This window comes from Gadus chalcogrammus, chromosome 9, assembly GCF_026213295.1.
Source record: "Gadus chalcogrammus isolate NIFS_2021 chromosome 9, NIFS_Gcha_1.0, whole genome shotgun sequence".
NCBI lineage: Eukaryota > Metazoa > Chordata > Actinopteri > Gadiformes > Gadidae > Gadus > Gadus chalcogrammus.
Window position 1 is genome coordinate 7455352 of NC_079420.1, and position 24907 is coordinate 7480258.

The 24907-nt window shown below is 41.5% G+C and overlaps 4 protein-coding genes and 1 long non-coding RNA gene across 15 annotated transcripts; 1 reads left to right on the plus strand and 4 right to left on the minus strand.

Moving 5' to 3' along the window:
• Window positions 1-4: 4 nt before the first annotated feature.
• bpgm (2,3-bisphosphoglycerate mutase) lies at window positions 5-4683 on the minus strand. Of its 3 annotated transcripts, none has more exons than XM_056599340.1 (3): window positions 4379-4558; window positions 3506-4135; window positions 5-2001 (listed from the first exon to the last, which is right to left on the minus strand). In XM_056599340.1, exons 2-3 carry the CDS (start codon window positions 4104-4106, stop codon window positions 1826-1828), a joined length of 777 nt encoding a protein of 258 aa, XP_056455315.1. In that variant the 5' UTR covers window positions 4107-4135; window positions 4379-4558; the 3' UTR covers window positions 5-1825. The 3 variants fall into 3 exon arrangements, with proteins under 3 accessions (XP_056455315.1, XP_056455314.1, XP_056455313.1); XM_056599339.1 differs by lacking the exon at window positions 4379-4558 and adding an exon at window positions 4569-4683 and having other exon boundaries at window positions 6-2001; XM_056599338.1 differs by lacking the exon at window positions 4379-4558 and adding an exon at window positions 4569-4661 and having other exon boundaries at window positions 6-2001; window positions 3506-4173.
• A 418-nt stretch (window positions 4684-5101) lies between these two features.
• LOC130389273 (troponin I, slow skeletal muscle-like) lies at window positions 5102-9032 on the minus strand. The gene is made up of 6 exons (XM_056598978.1): window positions 8155-9032; window positions 7978-8022; window positions 7580-7711; window positions 6668-6757; window positions 6081-6254; window positions 5102-5772 (listed from the first exon to the last, which is right to left on the minus strand). The coding sequence occupies exons 3-6, from the start codon at window positions 7700-7702 to the stop codon at window positions 5689-5691; spliced, it is 471 nt and encodes a 156-aa protein (XP_056454953.1). The 5' UTR covers window positions 7703-7711; window positions 7978-8022; window positions 8155-9032; the 3' UTR covers window positions 5102-5688.
• Window positions 9033-9236: 204 nt separating this feature from the next.
• On the minus strand, window positions 9237-12820 carry LOC130389275 (uncharacterized). Of its 8 annotated transcripts, none has more exons than XR_008896523.1 (6): window positions 12615-12820; window positions 11897-11939; window positions 11262-11341; window positions 10732-10811; window positions 10305-10461; window positions 9237-10130 (listed from the first exon to the last, which is right to left on the minus strand). It is a non-coding gene; the product is annotated as an uncharacterized LOC130389275 (long non-coding RNA). The 8 variants fall into 8 exon arrangements; XR_008896527.1 differs by lacking the exon at window positions 12615-12820 and adding an exon at window positions 12577-12593 and having other exon boundaries at window positions 9238-10130; window positions 11897-11936; XR_008896525.1 differs by having other exon boundaries at window positions 9240-10130; window positions 11262-11291; window positions 11897-11936.
• A 644-nt stretch (window positions 12821-13464) lies between these two features.
• Window positions 13465-15730, minus strand: LOC130389274 (troponin I, cardiac muscle-like). Its single transcript, XM_056598979.1, has 5 exons — window positions 15692-15730; window positions 15236-15367; window positions 14598-14687; window positions 14297-14467; window positions 13465-13907 (listed from the first exon to the last, which is right to left on the minus strand). Exons 2-5 carry the CDS (start codon window positions 15338-15340, stop codon window positions 13827-13829), a joined length of 447 nt encoding a protein of 148 aa, XP_056454954.1. The 5' UTR covers window positions 15341-15367; window positions 15692-15730; the 3' UTR covers window positions 13465-13826.
• A 3363-nt stretch (window positions 15731-19093) lies between these two features.
• On the plus strand, window positions 19094-24856 carry LOC130388928 (interleukin-17 receptor A). Of its 2 annotated transcripts, XM_056598531.1 has the most exons (11): window positions 19094-19601; window positions 19817-19841; window positions 20034-20177; window positions 20502-20620; window positions 20719-20838; window positions 21104-21151; window positions 21434-21585; window positions 21681-21767; window positions 23132-23201; window positions 23309-23410; window positions 23497-24856. In XM_056598531.1, the coding sequence occupies exons 7-11, from the start codon at window positions 21454-21456 to the stop codon at window positions 24270-24272; spliced, it is 1167 nt and encodes a 388-aa protein (XP_056454506.1). In that variant the 5' UTR covers window positions 19094-19601; window positions 19817-19841; window positions 20034-20177; window positions 20502-20620; window positions 20719-20838; window positions 21104-21151; window positions 21434-21453; the 3' UTR covers window positions 24273-24856. The 2 variants fall into 2 exon arrangements, with proteins under 2 accessions (XP_056454506.1, XP_056454507.1); XM_056598532.1 differs by lacking the exon at window positions 19817-19841.
• The last annotated feature ends 51 nt before the right edge of the window (window positions 24857-24907 follow it).

Sequence of the window (24907 nt, forward strand, 5' to 3'; positions counted from 1 at the left end):
CCCACAGCACGCGCAGCCCCTCCTGTCCTCCAGCCTCCACTCGTTACCCCCCGTGAATAAACAGCAACATACTTCACATCCACCAAGACACATAGAAATGGACATCCCAACAATGTCTGTGATGAATATCATCACAGTATCTAATATCTATGGTCAGTACTTTTCTAGGTTTCACAGTGGATACTTTATATAAATAAATTCAATGGACAACATTGTACATTTTTTTATTGAATTTAACATGCCTCGTGCTTCAATAACATTACGTTTGGTGAGAACAGTGAGGATCCTACAGTAATTGATGTGTTGTGATGTGAATACTGACCATAGTTCTGACTAAAACACAGTATACATGACTAGGAACTACAAAACAACGATGTGGCTTACAGTACTTGTTGGCAAATAACAGACACACACAAAAAAACACTTTGTCTTCTATACATTTCTATTCAATCAGCAATAAAACAAAATCACAAAAAAAGGATGTAAAATCACAGAATTTAGTACAAAATACCAAAGAGGATATTGATTGTTATTTAACATTGTGTTAAACCAACCATAACCATTACCATAGCCAAAGGCTAAAACAAGAGTAGCTTACTTTATATACACATTATATATCGTTTTATGTATCCAAAATAAAATATATTTCAGTATCTCTTGCATGACACAAGATTCCCCAGTAGTATCCACACAAATTGCAAAACCCAAAATAAATCCCTCAGTAACAATAAATAACACAACTTCTGCCTGTAACAGCCTACCGTACATGGTTATAATCTCAATGAGAACTAGGAATACAGTTTGGAAGGGGGTCAATACTTTTTAAATGTCTGTTTGGCTCCTAAAAAATAGAAATATATAATATATAATATATTGGAATGAACCAATCTGACAGGGCTAAGCCGAGTTGATAAGTCACATGTAGGCACTATATTTAGAAGCATAAAGGCTTTCTGGCTACTCCAATTAAAAAGCACATAAAAAAAGCTAATTCATGGTCAATCATAGTTAGATTGGAAGCAAAGAAGGAAATGCTCCACTCATTCAGACAAACATCAATCGTTTTTTGGCAGTGCACAGTTAGTCAATTGATTGTATTCCTAAACAAACGATCAAATTACCTATACTCTGATTGTTAAACTTTTTAAAAAGCTATATTCTTCTAAGCCAATCCATCCTAGTACATTGTTTTAGGCATCATCACAAAGTGCATCTGTGTTAAAAGCTTTCAAATATCTTTGCATAACAGAAAACCCAATGAATGATAAATGCGTCACCTACACTTGTCCCATGTGTTACGTAAGTGCTGCTTTGTTTTAGCTTAGTCTATGGTGTCTTCAGTAAGATCCGCTATCGAAGCTTCTACTCAAGCCAAACCCATTTTGTCTTCACAGTGACAAGACAGCTACAGTACCATCCTCGTGGCTCCATTGGTCCTTTGATCGGAGGTCTGAGAGACTACTAAATAAATCCACAACCAATCCATTTGACCCTTACTACTTAAAGATTTAGTCGAGAAAGCAGATACTTCTATCCAGAAGGACTTACAGCTGGAGGTTATGCCGAGCGATGCCTACAGGAAGGGGAAGGACTCGTTATGCTCTCCTTTGGGAGTCAAACCCCCTCGCCACCACCCTAGCCTAGCCCCAACACGACACTCTCCTGAAAGATCAGGATCCTCACGATACATCCTGATTCCTTAGATTCCTCCTAAAACAGCCCATCATCGCTGCTATTTCTTTCACGTTTCATTTGTTTTCCAACGAACGAATGAATCCCTAGAAGGAAAAACATGGCAAATACGGCGTAGCGCCTGTGATTGTGTTCAGGCGGCGGGCTTGACCTTCCCCTGGTCCTCGACCATCTTGATGGCCGCCTGGATCTTGACCTGGTCTCCCAGCAGCTGCCGGGGCTTCACCGCCCGCAGGCTCTCGTCCAGCTCCAGCAGAACAGGCGTGCCCGTGGGCAGCGTCACGTTGACGATGTCGCTGTCCGATATGCCTGTCGGGATGAACGGTGAGGTCAGTTGCTGTGATGAGTTAGCAATTGATGGATGGAGAAAAATGAATGACTGTCAATTTGGTTGAAATATAATTTATAAGCCAAATATCAAACATCTGCTTCAGATTTGTTTTATTTGGTGTCGTTTTTTTTTTTTTCTTTTGGTTTTCTTGGAATTAGAATTAGCTTTATGTCACCAGTTTGCAAAATGGATTTTGTCAAGAACCTTTTCAGTTTTCAGGGGGCAATATCAACAGCCACAGACCAAAATGCCTCAGGATTCAATTGGATCGCAATTAACAGATCATAGCAACTTGAGGTGAGACACATCAGCGGCAGCCATCTTGGTTGTTTAAGAAAATGTCTTAACAGAGCTCCCATACAGTGCTCCCCTGTTTCGTCATCGTATTAAACCCACCCCATATTACGTAAACTATTGTGATTGGTCCGGCCCCAGCCAGGTCTGACAGAAATATTTCTGAAAGGATGCGTCCAGGCGCGAATGCCAGAGCAAATAAAACATGAGCTTGCATATTTGTCGAGTTCCCAGGCAAAGAATTTGTATTTATGAAATTGGCTATAGGGTTAAAAGGGTGTGTCAGATTTTCACAAGCCGTTTTGTTAATCTGCCTCTTCGGGCATCACAAGTGGGCGTGTCCACCTAGATTTGTGCTGGATAGATCAGTCTACCAGCCTTCCCAGTGGACTGTAGCAAACGTTGCTCATTTATCAGTCATACATCTAGGTGGGCCCACTTGTGATGTCAGAAGAGGCAGATTTGCAAAACGGCTTGTAACGGCTAATAACACTCACACCTGGTGGTATACTGTGTGCTTTAAGGCTGCAACTGTGATTAAGGGCTGCACAAACAAAAAGCCCTTAAATGACATACATTTTTAATGATGTATTGCTTAAAAAAGATAAATAGATGATTCCCCATTCAAATTATCATTGCTTGCAGCCCTACAAAACTGGTGTCCTGAATGCAACTATGCACAAAGAGCAACAGGTGTTGAAAGAAGAAACACAGTAGCTGTGTTAATACATTTCATAATATTACCCACACACAACTTGTGGGAGCTGTAGGAGGGAAACTGTAGTCACAGCCTGGCTGCACGATATTACATAACAGCCTAGATATAAAGTGAGTGGAAAGTGACTGTGTGCGCCAGTGGCCATTTACAAAGGTCAAAGTGTATCGCATAGAAACAGATACATGAAACATAAACTCGTTGGCCTTTTCTGCAAAAGTTCATCCCTCCATTTGTGGAACTCAAACCTGTCCTTTCACCCTAAATGGGCTTCGGTTCACACTGGTGACCGACTCCTCTCTTCGGGGTCATGGTGTGTTTTTGCTATACTCAACTTTCGAAAACCAAAAGGCATTCAGACCACTCACCAACGACAACAGCCACAACAACAACAACAACAACAACAACAGACAAAAGCAAATGTAAACAATAGAGGACCCCCTCCATTGAGCTGATGCAAACAGCAGACATACCTTCCAGGTGCTTCAGCAGAGCTCTGCAGCTGTTCCCATGAGCAGAGATGAGCACACTGCGTCCACTCCGGATCTCCGGCCCCACCGTCCCGTCCCAGTAGGGCAGCAGCCGGTCCAGTACCTGCTTCAGGCTCTCCGCCCTGGGCAGCTCATCCTTGCTCACGTCGCAGTTGCTGTACCGGCGGTCGTTGTAGATCTCCTGGTAGTACGGGTGGGATTGATCGATGGGTGGCGGCGTGACGTTATAGCTCCTCCTCCACACTTTCACCTGCTGCTCCCCGTGGTTGAGGGCCATCTCTGCACGGTTGAGCCCGATGAGGGCGCCGTAGTGGCGCTCGTTCAGCCTCCACGACTTCACCACGGGGACCCACTCCTGGCGCATGGCCTCAAGCACAAGCCAGGCCGTGTGGACGGATCGACTGAGCAGGGAGGTGAATACCACGTCAAAGGTGTAGCCCTGCTCCCTGAGGAGGCGGCCACACGCCTGGGCCTCCTTCACTCCATCCGTGCTGAGCTTCTGGTCCACCCAGCTGCAGAAGCGGTTCTCTTTGTTCCACTCCCCCTCGCCATGTCTGAGCAGGATGACTTTGTATTTTGACATCTGAACACCCGATAGCGGATAGAGGAAACCTGGGGTTTTGATCGACAGGAGGTAGCATGGTCAATTACTAATAAAAGGAGAGAAGAGTGAAGGAAAACGATGGCAGTATCGTCAACATGATCTGCGGTCAGTCTGTGGACCGTGTATCACTGAGTAGCCATGCTTGTATACGCGCTGCCCCCCATAGTGGGCCAGCAGTAAGCGGCAAAGAAAAACTAGAGGCTAACGGTACATGCGGAATCTTATGAAATGAGTATTTAACGTTAACTTACATGTTGAGTTATAAAAGAGACCACATTGCAGGAGCTACGAGACCGTATTCGTTCCGTTGTAAACAGACGTGTTGATCACAGCTTAACGTGATCGCAATATATTTGTTTTGTTTTCTTAGCCAAGGAAACCTTTTTTTTTTTTTTTTTTTACGGAGTTTGCACTCGTTGAATAGCGTTAAACATTGCTTACCTTCAGCGAGTCTGCCTACAATTTGTACATACTGAGACGTAAACGGTCCAGTGATAAAAAAAAACCGAAAAGCGGAGACTTACGAGTGTGAATTGTATTGTCCAATCAGAACTGCGAACCAGACTAGTGGGCGGCGCTCATTTTATATTCATGCCCAAACTAGGAGAAGGGTACGGGTCACGTTGGTGTGGTTATGTCAGAGGGGAAACCGCCGTGACGAGGGGGAGGCTGAGTGGCTGTGAACTTTGGGGTGATTCTGGATCACTACGACCCAACGGAAGATTATTCAGTAGAATACAAATAATAATAATGCTGTTATATATTATTCTGCTTAAACAAAAAAAAATAACCGAATGTTTGAGAATCATCCCCAACTGATTCAAATGTGAAACAGTTATAGCTGTAAAAAAAAATAAAAAAAATAAAGATAGTTACTAGATTGAACGATATGTTGACGTTTTTGAGGTTCAGTGAACATGAAATTGTTATGGAAAAATATTCACGGATGGGACTACCTTTGAACAAACGTCTTCATGATTGTTTTTATTATTATATTAGACACATTGGTACCGAATTAAATCATATGCTTTTTAATAACTCAACATACAATCATATATATCAACTGCAGATGGAATGAGCATTGCCTTTTTGTACACAAAAATGGCAGACCAAAACACACCTAAAATACAATGCAACTTTTTTTTCATGATATTTTAATACTATTATACGTTCGTCATTGTTAAAGAACTGATCAGCTTGTACCAAAATACCTTGTACCTTGTACCATCTTCCACACAGAAGATGAGATGATGAGTAAGAGAAGTGCATCTGCAAACATGGGCCAGCAGCACTGTGCAGTACCTGAAGCTACACATCCTCAATGTATATCTACATGAGATATTGTTTCTAATACAATTATGCATATTGTTTATAACACATCACACTCAAAAACATGTACGACCCCTAGAGTAATGAGGATAACAAGTGGAAATGGGACACTTCCACGCACACATCTGTATCTATTGGGATGTTAATGAATCAGTCATTGTAGCACTTTCATGATTCATTGAGTTTCACCCACAGAGAACAGGGAACAACTGGGCTCCTCAAAACGTCAGTTTTATGCAGCATCGAACAGCTTCTTCCTGCCCTCCATCCCAGACATTGATTCCACATTCTTACGCCAATCAGTGACCTCTTCTTTCTATGGGGGCGTGGACAAAAGATAGGAGTCAAACACTGATACAAGGATTTCAAAAAGTTAAATAGCAGAAGTTCAAGGCCATCTTGTTACTTCTTGATGAAGAAAACGACAATAACCGAGCAAACTGTTGCTATGATCCTATTATTATGGTAATAATGGTGAAAATCACCAAGATGGCGGCTGGCTTTGAACGTGCAACCTCGTGTGGGAACCTTGTGTAGCACAGCAAACAAACAAATACATTCTGTGCACAACAGTTGCATACAACGGCGTCAATAACACTTCGGGCACCCCCCCCTAGTTCTTACCTTCTCATCCTCCTTCTTCACCGTCTTGAGGGCTGCCTTGAAGTCCACAGACTCCTTGACCTTTGACCCCAGCAGGGCGCCCAGCATGGCGTCGGCAGACACCCTCACTCTCTTCAGATTGGGTCTCTTCATCTTTCCCTTCAGATCCCCGATTTTCTGGGACAGGTCCTGGACCTGTTACCGGCAGGCGTTAACAGAGAGGGCTAGGGGTTCGATTCCCACCCGTGTCACCCATGAATGTATGTATGCAAGTATGTATGTATGTATGTATGTATGTATGTATGTATGTATGTATGTATGTATGTATGTATGTATGTATGTATGTATGTATGTATGTATGTATGTATGCATGCATGCATGTATGTATGTATGTATGTATGTATGTATGCATGTATGTATGCATGTATGTATGTATGTATGTATGTATGTATGTATGTATGTATGTATGTATGTATGCACTTATGCTTTGCATATAAGCATACGCGTTATACTTTAAAACACCATATATAGTAATACAGTTAAAGTTTTCTATGCACTTTACATTTCACATTACATACATGTTGTAAGCATGATGAGATAACTATTACCTCCAGTTCGCTTTTGGACACTTTTGAATTAATATCGTATCTTTCCTCATCCACCACATCAATTTTCTGGGAGAGCTCCTTGCAGAGATTCTGTGAAAAGAAGAATGGGGTCCTTCAGAATGGGAGGCCTCTTTGACCTTTGACCTAGGCCTTTTATATACAATACAAGACAAAACGGTCTACCAAACAAAAGCAAAGGCTTTTAATCAGTACTTTTCTACATAAGTAGAACAGTCACATGTTTCACATTCCCTTCTATTTATATTCCTAGATCTCCCTTGTGTTAACTCCCTCAAAAGTAAAATGGTTCTTATATACACAGGACAGACATGTAATAGCTAGAGTGAGAAATAAAGCTACTGGATTGAATCCACAGTGTCACATTCAAATTCATTGGATAGAATCACCAGTAATATCTTGTTAAAGTGATTATCTTTATCTATATATATATATATATATATATATATATATATATATATATATAGATGTGTATTATTCAGTCCTTAAACTTGCCCAATACCTTCATATAATGTGCTTGTTGGCCTATGGAAAAAGAAAATTGCAAACGCGTGTGCAGTGTGCACGCACACACACACAAAATCATGTGCGTCTGTTGCATTCCCCGTCAACTGTCCGTCTCACCTATCCACCTGACCTGTTGTAGGTCCTTCTCCGGCCCTCTATATTAAGTACAACTCGCTCCAGTCGGCCTGTCGTCAAGTCATCAAACCCACAGAGAATCTCAACAACTTTGTGTATCGGTTACATGGATCTGTCAGTCATACATAACTCTTACTGAAACCAACAGAGCGACCCAACACTGTGTTTGGGGGTTTCATTCATGAAGGTAAAAGGTGTAGGGACATAGTACATTGTTTTGAATATATGGCTGTTGTACTGTAGATGTTGTACCTGCAGATCCTGCACGGATAGGCCTGACAGCTGCAGCGGTGGAACTCTCTCCGCCAGGACTCTCTCTCGCTCCAGTCGCCTGTTCTCCTTGTCGGTGACTAGCATGGTCATGGCCCTCTTCATCAGTTTGGTCTGGTGCACAACACGTATTATGTTACAAAATCACATCTGTGAAGGCTACAGTTTTTATTTTTTTATACAGATCTTTTGTTGGTACATTTAATTACAGCAGTTATCATCGGCATGGGATTTTTACATGGACACACATGCACACACATGTACACGTTGTGTACACACAAACACACACACACACACACACACACACACACACACACACACACACACACACACACACACACACACACACACACACACATATATACAAACACACATAGTACCTTCAAGAACAGTCTTCGAGATGCAGATATTTTAGGCTTTGCTTTCTGAAAAATAAACAAAACACATCCCAAAAGAAAGCTTAAAAACAGCAAAGTGACCCTAAACAGAAAGGTGAAACTTTAATGTATGAGGAATATTATTATAATATTAATAATAGTCAACTTATTTGAACTTACCGGACTATGAAATCAGGGGGGAAGAAAGAAAGGGAAAATAATTGACAAGAATAAGTTACAATGTTTTGAGGATAAATATGTTAATCGCAATTTGAATGCAGTCTTAAAAATATGAAGTTGATTTCTTACGCTTCAGACATGGTGCCAGCTTGTTTTGTCTCCTCTCAGTTCCTTTAAAAAAACAAATTATGATTATTCATAATCTCAATGTGAAAATACATGTCAATGTTTTTTCAAATGTTGACGGAACTAATTTGAATAATCAAGTTAGTTGAGTAGGCTAAAAGGCTGTGACGTTGAATTCAAGTTTTTGCTTTCATTTTTCTAAATGATGAGAAGTGTCTTTAAGACATATATGCTTAATAGAAACACATGAATGTTAGAAAGTCACCAGGCATTTATAACGTCTCAGAACTCAGTGCAAGGTCATAGGCAGCTGCTCAGTGTGACTGCCTTCCTTACCATGGAACTCAAGCCTTAAGAGATGACCAAACTTCAATAATGTTGCACTTCAACTAAGCCATGACGGATGTCCAGTTGTAGAATTCAATGAATTCAATCAATGATTCGATTTTTCAAAATGTATTTGTTGAGCCAATACAATCACATTTTATGTATTTGTTCACATACATTCATACTTTCAAAACTGATCCCCAAATTAATATTTTAAATTGCTTGATTGTCATTTCAAAATGAAAACTGAGAAACTCTTACCTTATTGCTAAGCGTTTGTGACTGGTAGCTTTTCTGAGCTCAGACGCACACAAAGCGGGTAGATATATAGATTCCTGGGCTGCTGTGACTGGTTCACTAAAATAGATCCTGTGTCCACGCCATTTGTTTGTGTGCTGCTTGCATCTTGCACTCACATGATGCTGTCTTCACGTGTGTCTGTGTGTGTTGATGTGTGTGTGTGTGTGTGTGTGTGTGTGTGTGTGTGTGTGTGTGTGTGTGTGTGTGTGTGTGTGTGTGTGTGTGTGTGTGTGTGTGTGTGCGCGCGCGCGCGTGTGTGTGTGTGTGTGTGTGTGTGTGTGTGTGTGTGTGTGTGTGTGTGTGTGTGTGTGTGTGTGTGTGTGTGTCTGTGTGTGTGTGTGAGTTAGGGTGTGTGTGAGTGTGTGTGAGAGTGTTACCCCAGAAATGAAGAAGCCACAGAGATCCAAGTGTACAAGAGTTATATTTATTATGTCTAAATAGAGTTATACACAAACAGTTAACACAGAATCACAGATTGTGTTTGTTTGAATGGTTTTCCACTTATCACTTATAATCAATGTTTCCAGTAGTACCCATCCCATGTCATTAAATGCACTGTTTTAACGATCAATACAAGTGTATGGTTATTGTTTATCCATCAAATATATGTATACTTACTAATATGTACACACATATATGCATAAATATATCTATTATTTTCTCAGAAGCATAAGTTTGACACCCTGAGTGTTTGTTTGAAGCTATATTTTTGAAGGCTTGTGCTGCCATCTCTAGGCTGAACTGGAGAGCTGCTGTACTTTAAAATAAAAAATAAAAACGTCACATACATATGAATAATGTTTTTAAGCGAATACAAACTGCTAAAGCTGGGACAATAGGCTTAAAGTAAAAATAGGCCAACCATGTGACAACGATTAGGGCCTTTCTAATTCATAAAAAATATATTTTGTGTGACATAAAAAGCCTTAATCTTCTTTCTATCAATAAAGAATGATGAGGCCACTTGTCTTAACAAATATTTTGTCAAGCATATACTAAATGTGCCTGCTGTGAAATAATGTAGGCTGAATCTACGTTTTAAATCTAATCTTCAAATAGTTTCCTTGATTGTCGCTTAAATGGAAATCCCAAGTATGTCAAACAAGCACTCTTGTATAATAAAATAATCCCCCCTTCCCTCTCCTACTTTTTGAGTTTCGAGATGAACCAATCAGCTTCTTCCTGTCCTTCGAGAACTGGCTTAGACCTGTCACCTCCTCTTCCTGTTGGAAACACAAAGTACCACTATCCAAATGCCAGCACAAAATATAACAACTTTATTTATTTCTTTAGTTAAATTTATTCGTTCATTTTAAACAGGCACTCAAATTCCAAGCTTTAGGGTTTCCGGCACTCCCACCAACCCATTTGACATACAAGAGCAAAGCCAGACTTACCTCCTCCTCCTTCATAACTGTCTTGTGGTTGGCATGGGAATAAAGGGACTCCTTGTGCCTGGAGCCTCAGCATGGCTTGGCACAGCTCTCTCCACTCTCTTCTGAGGGTCTGGTTCTTAAATCCTCCATGAGTACTGCCTCAGTTCGTTACATTTATCTGAGGAGAGAAGCCTCCAGTAAAGACATGTTATCACTACACACACATAAATTCCATCCTCTACCCAGGCGACTATTGGCTGATCTTTTCCGTTCTGTAATTCACGGTACAGCCACATGGGGTCAGTCCCTGACCATTAAATGGCCAAACTACTGGCCATTCAGGAAATAGTTAGAATTGCGTCGATATTATTTACTGGTTAATATGCCAAGCATTGACATATTTTGTATTTCTTTTCCTGGTCTTTTTCTCATTCCTACAGTTTCTTACCCCATCATTGTTAGGCACCTTATTATGCAGCTGCTCCCAAATAAAAGATTGACCCTGCGGCGCAAATGTAAGCACAGATCCTGGAAAACGAACAAACTTAAATTATGGGAAATTATTCTTGGTTGCTAATACTGTATACTTAAAACCATACCATAAATAGAGTAGGGATGCAGTAGTATGGAGCCCCTGCAAGAACAAACCGCAGCACTAGAGGACTCCAGAGCGCATAAACATAGAGCAGTGAGTAGTGAGTTAGAGCAGTGTCTCCATTTCCAATGCTGCATTTTGGGGGGACAGTCTCATGTACGTCTACTTATGGCTTAGGTGTGGATAATACAATAATGAAACTGCTAGGTGACTAACTTTCCCAGACAAACATTGTATTAGCTAGCATATGCACACTGTGAGACCATGCTTGACCTTGCTGTGGGTAAATTAAACAGAACATAGGAATCCCCAGACCAGTTCATTGATTACTTCAGCTGCAACCATTGAGCAATCTGACTAGTGATTCAATTGATTGAACTCACCTCTCTCTCTTTCCGTCTTAATTTCACCCACTGTAACACAGGAGTTTGAGAACCATCGGAGTAGGCCTACAGGGCCTAGGCTGTGTTTAAGTATTGTTTAGTATTCTTCGTGCACAGTTTTCTAATGCAATCTTATTAATTACAGCCCAGACCTTTGTATGGTTCTTGTGACACATTAATGGCTTTAACTCATTTACAGAGCATGCATTGGCTTAACATCCTGACCAAACATAGGAATGGCACAGTATCCCCCCCAAAAAGTCGTAGTCTCTTTTTAGGGAGTGAAAAAAACAAATGTTTTGAATCTATGGCCCAAAACAAATGCTGATTATGTTCCCCTTTCTGATATACATTCCAATTTCTTCTTGACACAAGTATGGGTGCTCTTCAAGGTTATTCATAAATAATAAGCCAGGTAACATCTTATAAACGTCAATACTCATTCAATTACGAACTATAAACAGAAAGACTGCCAAAAATGGCACAAAGAATGTCAAATATAACTGTAAATACAGAAATAAGTATTATCTACAAACGGCTTACAAATCTCAATCTGCACAGCGTTAGAAATATTCTACAAATCTTGTTAAATGACTCAAGCATGCATTGGAGCCTGATATGTTATTGAGACTTACCTTGAAGTGTAGCAATGGTCTGTGTGAGGGTGATGTCGTCCTGCTGAGAGGAGGGAGAGAGAGAGAGAGAGAGAGAGAGAGAGAGAGAGAGAGAGAGAGAGAGAGAGAGAGAGAGAGAGAGAGAGAGAGAGAGAGAGAGAGAGAGAGAGAGAGAGAGAGAGAGAGAGAGAGACAATATAGAAATCAATCATCTTTATAGTAACATGTGTCGTGTGGCTCGCTAAAATAGACTTAACAATTTGCCTCTACGTGTCAAGAGGGACATTCATTGTTGTCCATAACCCCTCTGCAGTATTCTACAGGAAAGGCGGTAATAAAGCAATATATATGGAGGCGGAGGAGGAAAATGGACCACCTGTTGATGATCGAGACTGCTGGGAGACCACATAGGAAGAAGTCAAACCTAACACTATTAGTTTTAAACTCAAGAGGGAAATTGTCTGTGTATTATCTATTAATTGAATCGTTATTTAATAATCTTATTTTATTATTACAATATGTATGTACCGTCCATCTATTCATGATAATAATAATAATTTATGGTAGGCCTATATCAAGCTGTCGTATAACGAATCTGGAACCACAAATGAATCTGGACTCAAAACGTCATTCCAATACTGAAGTATTTATATCAATATAGATATCAATATCTACATCAATACTATGACATCGGATCTCACTTCAAGTCAGCGCATGTGACGACGGTGAAGGCACTCACTCGGTGGGATTTCTGGATGCTAATCTTGGAGGGTGAAAAACGTTATTCCAATCAACATTCGAGTATCATCATATCAATAAACTGTAATCCGATTACTCTTCAAGAAGTACGAATGTCGACGTCGTAAAAAAGCCCCGTCGTGCGTCTGGAGATGCTTATTTTGGGAGGTCGAGGAAGAACAAGGACAGGTGGCAGCCTGCTGTTTAAGCATTGTCAATAAAGCTGGGCCGAGTTCATTCAGTGTCACCGTTTTATATAGCCTGCTCTCCTGACACACCAGACCACAACTAACTCACCTGGTTAAATAAAGTCGATTCAAATAAGTAAAAGCTGCATTAACATCCACCAAAGTAGAGTTTATAAATGTATCGATTAATACAACCGTTTTTCCAATAAGTGCGTTTGCCAAATGGTATTGCTAAAATAACAAAACTAACATCTCTCAAAATGCTGCTTCACACACGGCTTTCCTGGTAGTTTAAAAGTAGAAGAAGAAAGGAGAGACAAAAGTAATGTTGGTGCAATAATTCACCCCGCCTAATGGCCAACACTCACATTGGTATGTTCAAAGATCCCTCTTAACGTCAAGGGGTCAAAGTGTTACTACTTCTGAGACTCAAAGCCTAACTGTGTCATGCCAATGGCCATTGAGCTCATTTAGACATCTTGGGAAGTGTCTTTGGTAATTCCTGTCAGTAGTGTCCACCATGGACTGAGTGGCTGCTAGCTATGAATTTTGGCCAATGCCTGGCTGTATTCACCTCCCCTGGTGTTTATTGTTTATGCGACTGTATGAATAGCCCATTTCAATAGGGATGGGTTTACTTAATGGCTCTGGGAGTTTGTTAGGAAGAAAGAATTGCCTTTGTCACTCTTTAAATTCACAGCAAGTATTTATTTGTTTTCGCACAAATTACAGAAAGGATAAAGCAGAATATTGTCCAATATTGCTTACATAATAAGAATCTGAGTGAGATTTTGTTTATCTTCTAGCAAAACTGCCCATATAAGCGTTACAACACAACCCGAGCTACAAACTATTCACATTACTCCTCCTGATATAGCTATACATTCATAGCACCCAATCAAAATTCAAATACTACTGTCTAACTCATGCTACTTCATATTCTCAAAGTAGATTTTAAGACCCCTCTTTATAGAAGTGGAAAATAAACATGTACGTCAACATGTATTTATGGGTAAGACATATTTCTAAGCATCAAACTGCTTCTTCCTGCCCTCCATGCCAGACATGGCCTCCACGTTCTTACGCCAGTCGGTCACCTCCTCCTTCTGGGGAGAAAGAAGGAACAAAATTAGATATAAAGTACGGCGACAGCAGTAGATAAATCTAACACGGTGCCAGTTTGACGGGAGACAAATACTGCACCATTTGCAATTGTACTTTAGTACTTTTATTGTAATTTAGTAATTTAGCAGATGTCTATCCTAAAACGGCTTACAGTAGGAGCAGGTACAGTTTTATACGCATCCTTGAGCAAAACTCGACCTGCTCCTGAACAAAATGGGGATACATGTAGATTGGGGAAAATTGGGATGGAACTCAGTAACTTCTGACTTGGATTTGAACCACCTTAACCCCTATCCTGCTTCCTTAGTTTTTATTGGAAAGCCATGGTAATGAATGACGGATCATGGAATTGAGCACAAACCGCCCTTACCTTCTCATCCTCCTTCTTCACCGTCTTGAGGGCTGCCTTGAAGTCCACAGACTCCTTGACCTTTGTCCCCAGCAGAGCCCCCAGCATTGCTTCGGCGGAGATCTTCACCCTCTTCAGGGCAGGTCTATTCCGGCCCTTCAGATCAGTGATCTTCTGGGACAAATTCTCAATCTGGGGAAATCAGAGAAAAAATAAGAGAATAACTATCGTAATACCCCTTGATCCCGAGAAAGGCTGGATATGCTTTCATCCAGGCTCCATCCCCGGTCCAGAATAAAGAGATCATCATGAGGCGCCTTACCTCCTTGTCATTTTTTGTGACTTTCATGTCAATATCGTAGCGATCCTCATCGGCAGAGTCGATCTTCTGGTTCATCTCTCGGCACAGAGCCTTGAAGAACAGAAGGATGAACTGGCAAACCGAGCGAAGTGTCTCATTCACAGCCATCAGTCGGGAGGCTTGCAAGGTCATACAGTAACTTTTGACCTTCAACTGACCAGTTACACTTAAGTTGAAAAGTACCCTGTATTTTACATGGTGAAAAAAACGTATTCTTTATTCGATTCAATTTATCTTCTAACCATTGCACTCTATTATATTAATTAAGTCATTTATTGGGATAATGTATCAACAATGCAAGTGTTGTTATGTTATGTTAATATCATTACACTCATTTTTAATGCCCTCTACACTAAACAAGTCAAATGAGGATCAAACATGTTACTGAGCGTTTAAATCCTACCTACCCTTGTAATGCTGCAAGGTTCTTGTGTTCAGCATGTTTGTCTTATGTGGATACAAGATGGAACCAAAATGGAACTAGGTTGGCACCAAGATGGCACCAAGATGGCACCAAAATGGCACCAAGATGGCACCAAGGTGGCACCAAGATGGCCGGTGAATAAAGCCCATTGGCCTCTGCAGTGAACAGAACATACCTGGAGGTCCTGTACGGACAGTCCGGAGAGCTGGAGCGGAGGGACTCTCTCCTTAAGAGTGGCCTCTCTCTCTCGTATCTTCTCTTCTTTCTCATTTTCCAACATCACCCCAGCCCTCTTCAGCAGTTTGATCTAACAAGTTCATATAAATACACCAGGAATTAGTACTGTCATGATCATGATCCACCACCATGCAGTGATTCCAACCACACACTTGACTGCCACTTATTATGCATAATAAATAATAAGTTAATTCCAAGTCAAGTTGATATTTGTGCTAATGTAGCACAAAATGGTACATGAGCAGATGCTATACATTTTGGTATTTGATTTTGATATGGATTGAAGGCTATGCTTAAATTATTCTCAGCCTAGCAAACGACTGAATGTTATTAATGACGTTGGGCTGTAGTGTGAGCTGAGGAGTCCTAGGGGGAGACTGGAGGGTGGAGATACCTTCAGAGTCAACCGGCGAGACGCCGAGAACTTCGACTTTTTCTGCACAGATGAAAGCAGAAGGAATTAAAGAACGACGTTGGAGAAAAACAAGAAAGAACGTGTAATAATCAATGCAGGTAAGAAGATAGGGAAACTAATAAACAACTTACTGGTCTGTGGTAGGAAGTATTGCATTGATGATTAATCAATAATCATTTAGGCGGAGATATGAAATGAAAGACAAACAATAGGCTGTATAAATATAGGTAGTAATATAATAGTAGTAATAAAAAAGTAAGTAATCTATGAAAATCGTCATTATAATCAGCATGAATTATGATCTATCTATTTAAAACATAGAACGTACCCTTCAGACATGTTTTAGATCTCTTCGCTGAAAGGAAAGAGATATGTATACTTGACATCACTCAAATTATTATATTATGTATCACCCTACATACGTTACAATGCGATTCAATATCGAGTTTCACATGACGACAGCAAAAATAGAAAAGGAAATAAACATTGACACTCAAAGTAGAAAGGGTTCCCCTTAGAGGCCAATGCTATGCACACGATGGTTTGTTAACATGCCAAATCAAAGCCTATAGATTAGCAGCAGTAGGTGTGGCAGGGGACACCACTCAAAGGAGTCAAGCCGCTGATAATATTGAATAAATATGACAAAAACAGAATAAGATGTGTGTAAAATGTTGGCATTTGTGTTCAGAAATGTAAGTCACATGTGCATATTTATCTAAATTTATTTACTAGTACATTTTCAGTAAATTATCTACTATCTTTAGTGTTCTACAGTGTCATCTATAGAATAGATAGAATTGTTCATTCAGTTGTATTTATTGTTTTCAATTTCATTTGTAAAAAAAGATGTATGATACCTCATCATAGACTTTTTTGATAAATGCATGATTTATTGTATATTATATTTAAAAAAAAAGCTTTTATATTACACAACGTCAATATTGCAGAAGGTTAAAAGAGAACATAATTGATAACAAAGGAATGAACAAGAAAGGGCAGAATTTGAAGCAATTTCTTTTGAGGGCTATACCTCTTGACTACATGAACAGCCTCACACCATTCCCATCACAACGACGAGCAACTATAACATGACATACAAATGAACATACCTCTGTAGATATCTGCAGCAGACCTCAAACGCACTTAAAGTGGAGCAGATCTAGGCTGTACTGGAGGAAGCAGAACCTGAGACCATGTATTGTACGTCTCCTGTGGTCTTCTGTGAGTGGTTCACTAAAATAGATAGCTCTCCTGCCCTGTTGGACCAGAGGAGCACCTTCTACTCCTAAAGCCTAAAGTAGACAGGGTCTCATTGAAAGCACCCCGCCAAAAGTTGTTGAGTCACAAAGGGTACTACCTTTACTTTATTTAAAATGTATTTTGTTGTATGCATGTCATCATATTACCCTTGAATGACCATCACTCCATTTAGGCTAACAAGTAATGTTGTTCATGTCTGTTTATGAACCTGAAATTGATTTAGGGGCTTCTACGGTATCGATAACATAATTTCGATTGAATACATGCATTTATATGTATGAGAAAAAGTCTAATGATCGGTTTACCCCTATAACATTAGAAATCATATCGGTATCACTAAACCTGAAATTTTCTTTCTCTTCTCTGATTCAAATGTAAATGTTCAAATCCTACCATAATAGTAACTACAATATATACAGTATCTGTGTTCCAGGTATGTTACATAGATGTCAGAAAAACTAGACAACAGCTTGTCCATGCTGTTGACATATGTAAACACAGCAAATTAAAACTGAGCCCAAATGACAAGTTCAAAAAACCAAGGTCGAACTTCCAAGGCAAGGTTTCCATTTTTTAAGTGCTAAGCTCCTTACGCATGTGAGAGGTTTGCGGTTTGTATGTCTGGTCCTTCGTCACTCATCCCCTAAAGGGGGGTCTCGTATGCCACCCAGACAGGGGTCAAGAGGTCGCAACCGGCCAACAATACTTTTGATAAGCCGAGAGTTACACTCCCTTTCCAAGAGCTCGGGAGATCAGCCAGGGACTAGTATGTTTTGGGTCGAGGGTCAGGGATCAGGCAAGTCAGACTCATGTTCGTAAAATCCTTATGAACACACGGCGGGAGCGACCGGAACTGGCCTCAGCTGCCCTGTCAGCGTCAGGGCCAGTGTTTATATTGAACACCGGCTTCTTGTACGTGTTGGTGACTGGAGTTTGAGTGTGTTGATTGTCACCATGATTCGATTGAAACGTATGAACAAAAAAACATGTGAATATTGTATTATCAATATCATTTTTTTTTTTAAATGTCATATTTAATGACGGGAAAAGAGCAGAATATTTTTTCTAGATTCTAGCTGGTTGACCTAAATCCAACCGTTTTCAATGGCTCTTTGACAAAGAGGTCACTCGTTATCACTCGCCACCTAACAGCAACTAGACTATATTGCACTGCACCAGAAAGGAAAGGTGCAGACAGGTGTTCCCCATAACGGGACCCAAGCAGGGAACCGACCCCCCAGAACCTCCTCTCATCACCCCTGAACCCTACAACACGTGTGGAACTTGGGTGAGAAATCTTTATTAGGGTTGTGTGTTTGGTCTACAGAGGGGTGAGGGTTTACGAGGATATTAGTTTCAGGGTGTAACTCAAGAGCACATTTTTATTTTATGTCATAATTCTGGCCCATGTATTGCCACCTGCTACCACATAGCTCACCATGTCGTAAAACTAAATCACACAATGTTTCAAAAGTGAATAATTGCTGTTAAATACTTAGCAGTTAAACACTGCTCAATGCTACTTTCGCCGTCACTATAAACAACAACATTGGGCCTTTGGTGAAGAGGTTCCTTCAGTGGTGGACAGAAAAAAATAAGGGAACTTCCTGCACGACATGGGCACACACAAAGCTTTGACGAGTCATGTATGATGAAATAGTCCTTAAAAAAAGATTAACATTATGGTGCTAGATATTCTAGATTTACGGTTTAACCACGCCTCTAAACCGTAAATGTAGGGAAATATAAACCTTTGCTGTCGTCATGGCAACCACTTCGTGGCGAGCCTGCCCTAGAGGGAAAGTTTAGGGGAGACTGCAAGGCACTGCATCTCATTTTCTCACCGGGATTGTTTTCTTTCCACAGCAAGGGCAGTCGTTTCCTCACTTGAAAGGGTTTATGAGAGGGAACTTGGTGAGAATTTTCTTCAAAAAGCCACCTGCAGGGGACCTCAAGTTTATCCCATTGTAAGGGCATTTATATGGCACCACATCACATGTAATCCACTGATGGGGCACTTGTCCACCAGAGGTTGTGTTGCCACCAATGGGAGTACACTTTACAGCACTGCATCACATTTTCTCTACAGGAATGGGCACCCCTTTGGGTCACAATGGAAAGGAATCCATAGGAACCGTCACCGTTAGACCATTACATTGGGCTGCATAAAAAATGTCTAACTTAGAGTGGGGTAATCTATTGCGATGTAGGCTATTTTATAGTACAGGTAATTTGGCAACTAGTGCCCCCTAGTGATTGTTAGAACGCATTGCATGTCCGCAACATAGGGTCTTCAGTTTGCGCTGAACACTGGTGGAATAAGTGCCGCAGTTCTTAAACCTGAAGCAACGTATTGGAAATAATTTGAGCGGTAACCCACAACACAACTTCCTTCCTGTAGCCTAATTTTGGATGCTAAGGTCTGATAACATGTGACGTCTAACTTGAGGCAGTTCCTGGACCTTTTGGTTACACTGTCATGTGTAACCTACTTCCTGCCGGAGTTTTGGTTCAGACATCTTACAGCATGGTCCATGTTTTTGTGAAAATGTGTTTCTATTACATGTGGTTTTCTGTGTCTTCTGCTCTCTCGATTCTCAATGACCATTTGGACTGCAATCAAGAGGTATTTCTGTGTGTGTGTGTGTGTGTGTGTGTGTGTGTGTGTGTGTGTGTGTGTGTGTGTGTGTGTGTGTGCGTGTGCGTGTGAGAGAGAGCACAGTGAACACAATGCTATGTCCAAATGGAATGTTGATTATAAGTAGGACTAAAAAATGAATTATTTCATCAAAACTTTAATTGTAAATCAATGCATCCAAAATATGATTATTTTTCACTCAGGGAATCAAATGCGGTTCGAAAATAGGTACGTATATAATAACACTTTAAGCTATTTATCCTTCAAAATTGACAAGGAGATCTGTTTGCTTGTGCCTTGTGTTGATGTAGGCATTCATTTCATTAGATTTGTTAGGTAAGTTAGGTAGTTGGTCTTTCTTACCACAGACATCAAGGTCCAGCATATTTCCATCATGGCTAACATGTTGTGATCTGCCAGTGAACTGTTCAGACGAACAGGAGCGGGTTCCCAGGTACCTGACCTACACCGGCCCTGTATGGGCCCTGGAGAATGTGGGAGTCGCTGAGGATGAGAATGGACTCCTACCTGTTATCAATGTCTCCTGGAGTTTACAGGCAAATGGTAATGATGATGATGCTGACAATGATGCTAATCTATTCTAATCATTATTCAGAATCTGATATTTGCACGTATTCAGTAATAAAATATTGAATACGAATAATTCAAACAAAATATTTTGTAAAATATTTGCAAAGAAACTATAAATAATGAAGGCTGTTGAAGGCTAAGAGGCAATGAGATGGCTGGAGGCTATGAGGCATGGTATCATGCCATTAGAATATATCTAAACAAATATGGATTAACATCTGTGTACGTATATACATTTGTATTGCAGGACATATGCTAATCTGCTGTATCAAGCATTGTTCCTTTGTCGTTCTACAGGAGGGATATTTTCCATACAGGGAATGAAGGCGCACCTTTTGGAAGAAAACACCACCCAGACTTTATGTGTGTGGTACAATTTCACGATCCCCTCACAGTTGAATCCACGGCTGGGCAAGGTACAGTAAAAACATGCATCTGAACATTTCTTACAACAATGTCTTCAAACTACTGGTCAAACTCATTGAAGGCCGCATGTGCTGCTGTTTGTTCACAGTGGACCTTTTCATTGGATGGTGTTGTTGTGGACCCAGGACATACCTATTCAATATCAGTGTTTAATTTACCTGAGCCTGACCAGGGACATTACAGGATAAAAAACAGATTACTGTTCCACGTAAGTGAGGAGGAGAAAGTATGAAATGCTTGTCATTGTTGGTTTTATGGTAGAAATATAAGTTTATATTTATGTATTTATCAACCTTCAATGTTTCTTGGTATGGTATTTTTGTGTGAATTTCTGTAAACTATGGAAAAGGGGTTGTGACCTATAGTGCAGTATCAAAGTGGACTGCTCTAAGCCAATCATACTTACATTACATCACTGTTCTCAGCCTCACTTCTGATAAGTCGCTTTGCATATTCTGTTATTTTTGTCTCAGGATGTGACGACTGGAGAATCCAGCAAGCCCAACTCTGTTTGGAGAACGGTAAGACTCACAATATCACTATATTTTATAGGATGTAACCCTAATCATGTTGACAAACTCAGTGTTAGACAGTGGTTCCCAACCTTGAGCTGATTTGCATATGTCGTCGTAGGGGAGGGCTGCCATTGGCTATAGATATTTGATGATCTGCATTAGCAGGTATCACATCAGTCTAGCAGAGCGATGTGAGTAATGTGAGCAATGTGAGTACGCTCACCGGGACATTGATATTAGCGGCAGACGCGGATTGGGTAAAATGTCTGTGGTTCCCTAACGTTACAGGCAGCACGTGGGATCCTCAGATGACGGTGTCGGTCTCTTGGGAGGCCGGCTCCCTGGCTGCCACCGTGTGTTTCAATACATCCCAGTTCTCTGATGGCTACACAGTGGCCGTCCAGAGCGCAGTGTACCAGGACTCAAAGAATGTATCCAAGGTGCTGTGTGTTAGTGTGTGTGTGTTTGTGTGTGTGCACACCAACATTGGGAGTACTTCACAGACGTGCTCATTGTTAAATGCTTCCTCAAACAGGGGAAGAGCACTTGGCTGAACGTGACCTTTGAGATGGATATAAGAAATCACATTCAGATCGGTCCAAAATGTGAACTTTTGTTTGTGGTGAGTTCATTTTTAGTTTAGATTGTCTGCAAGCTAAGGATAACACATCAAATAGGATATAATATATATATATATATCAGTGGAGGCTTCTCCATTGAGGAGAGGGAGGAAGATCCTCCCTAACATTGTTGAGAATAAAAAATGTAGATGCCCAGACTATTGTAATGAATTAATGCCCTTAAATATGACTACTTTATTGCATTTGAATATATAATGTTCGTTTCCCTGGGTAAAGGGACATTAGCACCCCCTATCGCTTATTGACAATTACTTCAGGGAGGAAGGTCCTCCGTCGCCCTCCGTTGACTCCCATTCATTTCCCCGAAAGTACTGGCGGCCGGTGGATAACATGGGTTTCAATGGGAGAGGAGGAAAGTCCTCCTCTGAGTGGGTGGGACCTTAAGGGGTCTGATTCGCGCAAAAATCTATCCGTCTGCCTTATGAACGAATAAGCAGGATCCCTGGATGTTGAGCAGCGTTGCCAGATTGGTCAGATTTCCCACCCAATTGGGCTACTTTTAACCATGTTAGGCTGGAAAAATTATCATTCGGCGGGAAATCTGCCCAATCTGGCAACGCTGTCGATAACAACCCGGTCTGCATTGCCGCGGTGCTCAGTCAGAGACGCAGAGCAAGTGAAATCTGCGATAGCGAGATCCTAAATGTACAATGGAAACATTGGAAACGGAGGACATTGTTAACGTCTTATTAAAAAAAGCATTCCATTCATTGAGTTACAGTGCTAAGTTAGCGACCAAAGAAAGAGGTAGACCACTTCCCAAAATCAAGGTGACCAGAAGTAATGGCAACGTCATTGTTGTGAGTGCTACATGGTTTGCTAGGTACGCATGGCTTACTGGTAGCATTACAAGCAATCGACTTTATTGCTGGCCCTGTTTGCTTATGAATAATAGCAAATCTCCAACGTGGGCTGTTCATGGTTTCACTGATGTGGAAAATCTTGATAGGGCAACCAAACGCCACAAGTGTCAAGATCACGTTGGTGAGCACCAACGTGATCTTGACACCCGTCGAGATCTAGGCCCAATGATAGGCCCAGATTTTTTTATTTACTTTTACAAATCAATAGTAGGCCTGATTTGACTAATATGCTTTGCATCCTTTCCTTCTCAAATTACAGTGATGCCACTGGTGGCTTTGTATAAATTATATTCACATAACTCCCTCCCTGCTATTTTGTAGTTCACCAAAACACCTTGAAACAACTTGAGTCTCACATTCTTATGCCACCATACACCAACAGTGCAAGCAGGCCAATGGCAACCAAGCGCGCAGTCCTTCCTCCCTCACTTTAAAAACCACCAGCCACCACTGATATATATATATTTGTATGTTTCATAAAGGTACGGCCATTTTTTCCTGGATGCAAAAACAAATGTTTGTCTGCTCAGAAGAAATGGGAAAATTGCCCATGTAAGTAAGATGCATTGCTTTCATATGAAAATAGAAGAATATCTGCATTTTATTATTAATATCTTTTATTAGTATTACAATGTATATCTTCACGCTTTTAATTGCAGATGACTCCAAACAACCATGGGCCCTACTTATATTCGCAACGCTAGCACTGAGTATCATCGCTGGCTGTATTTCCTATTCCCATTGGAAGTCATCTCATAAAGGTTTGGCCTGCATTCAATGTATAGCAAAACATCAACAACAACAACAACAACAACAACAACAACAAGACCATGCTTCCCCCGCACAGATTCCAGTGCGCCATCTCCCCCTGACCCCACCCCTGACGCAGCGGAGGTGGCCAAGAGGAAGACGGTCCTCCTGATCTACTCCCCGGACCACCCCCTGTACACCGTGGTGGTCCTCAAGCTCTGCTCCTTCCTCATGGCCCAGTGCGGCACCGACGTGGTCCTGGACCTGCTGGACCTGACCCGGCTGGGCCAGCTGGGCGGCCTCCGCTGGCTGGACTGGCACCGGGAACGCATCGAGCGCTCCCCCTCGGACAAGATCCTGATCCTGTGCTCCCCGGGGGTGCAGGCCAAGTGGAGGGCCATGTGCGGGGCCAAGCCCGTGGTCCTGAGGGAGGACCTGCGCTCCCCGGTGGGGGACATGCTCAGCCCGGCGCTGGGCCTCATTGTCCCCGGTCTGGTGCGCTCGGGCTCCCTCCGGAGGTACATCGTGGCCTACTTCGCCGACGTGTGCTCAGAGGAGGACATCCCGGCGCCGTTCAACGTGGCGTTGCGCTACAAGCTGATGGAGCAGTTCGAGGAGGTGCTGCTGCGCATCCTGGAGGTGGAGAAGCAGCAGCCGGGCAGGGTGAACCGGGTCCAGGGTGTGGGCCAGCACGAGTACTCCCTCTGCCCCTCGGGCGAGGCCCTGAGGGGGGCCGTCGAGGCCTTCAGGGCGCATCAGCAGAAGAACCCCCGCTGGTTTCAGGACGAGCTGGTGCAGGACGAGGCGGAGGGGGATGTTGGATCGGACGCCGGACGCACACTGGAGACACGCACACTGGACATACACGCTTGACCCACAATGGATGCACGCACACCGGACACACACTCGGGACGTACACTCGACATATGATAGACACACACACCCACTGGACACACACACACTGGACACACACACACACACTGAATGGACACCCACATACAGGGCACACATGCTAGACACACACTTGATACACACTTGACATCACATCAGTACATACACTGACCGGCAGAATATCTTATTCTGTAATGCCCATAGATGGACCAACAGCATATTGTGTACTGTAGTCCTCCTTTCCCCCCTGTTCTTATATAACCGGTGAATCTTCCCCTTTATGCTTTGATGACATATATGTGTCTTGTATCTCTGCCCGTGATCATGCTTTTTTTGAACATCAACTGGATCTTGAGCACCAATGTTCAAAAGACAGATAGAAGTATAAATACAAATGAACGTAAAGGTATGCTTAGCATTTAAAGTTGTGTTTGCAGTTTCTTGTTCAAAAACATAATAGACATCAACATGTTTAGCGATTAAGCATCATTATATGCAATAATAAATGTGGTATTATAATAACTTATAGCAATAATAAAACCTTCTTTTTTTTTTCATCTCATCATAATATGAAACATGAAATGTTGCTTTGACTCAGGAACTCACTCCCCTATAGG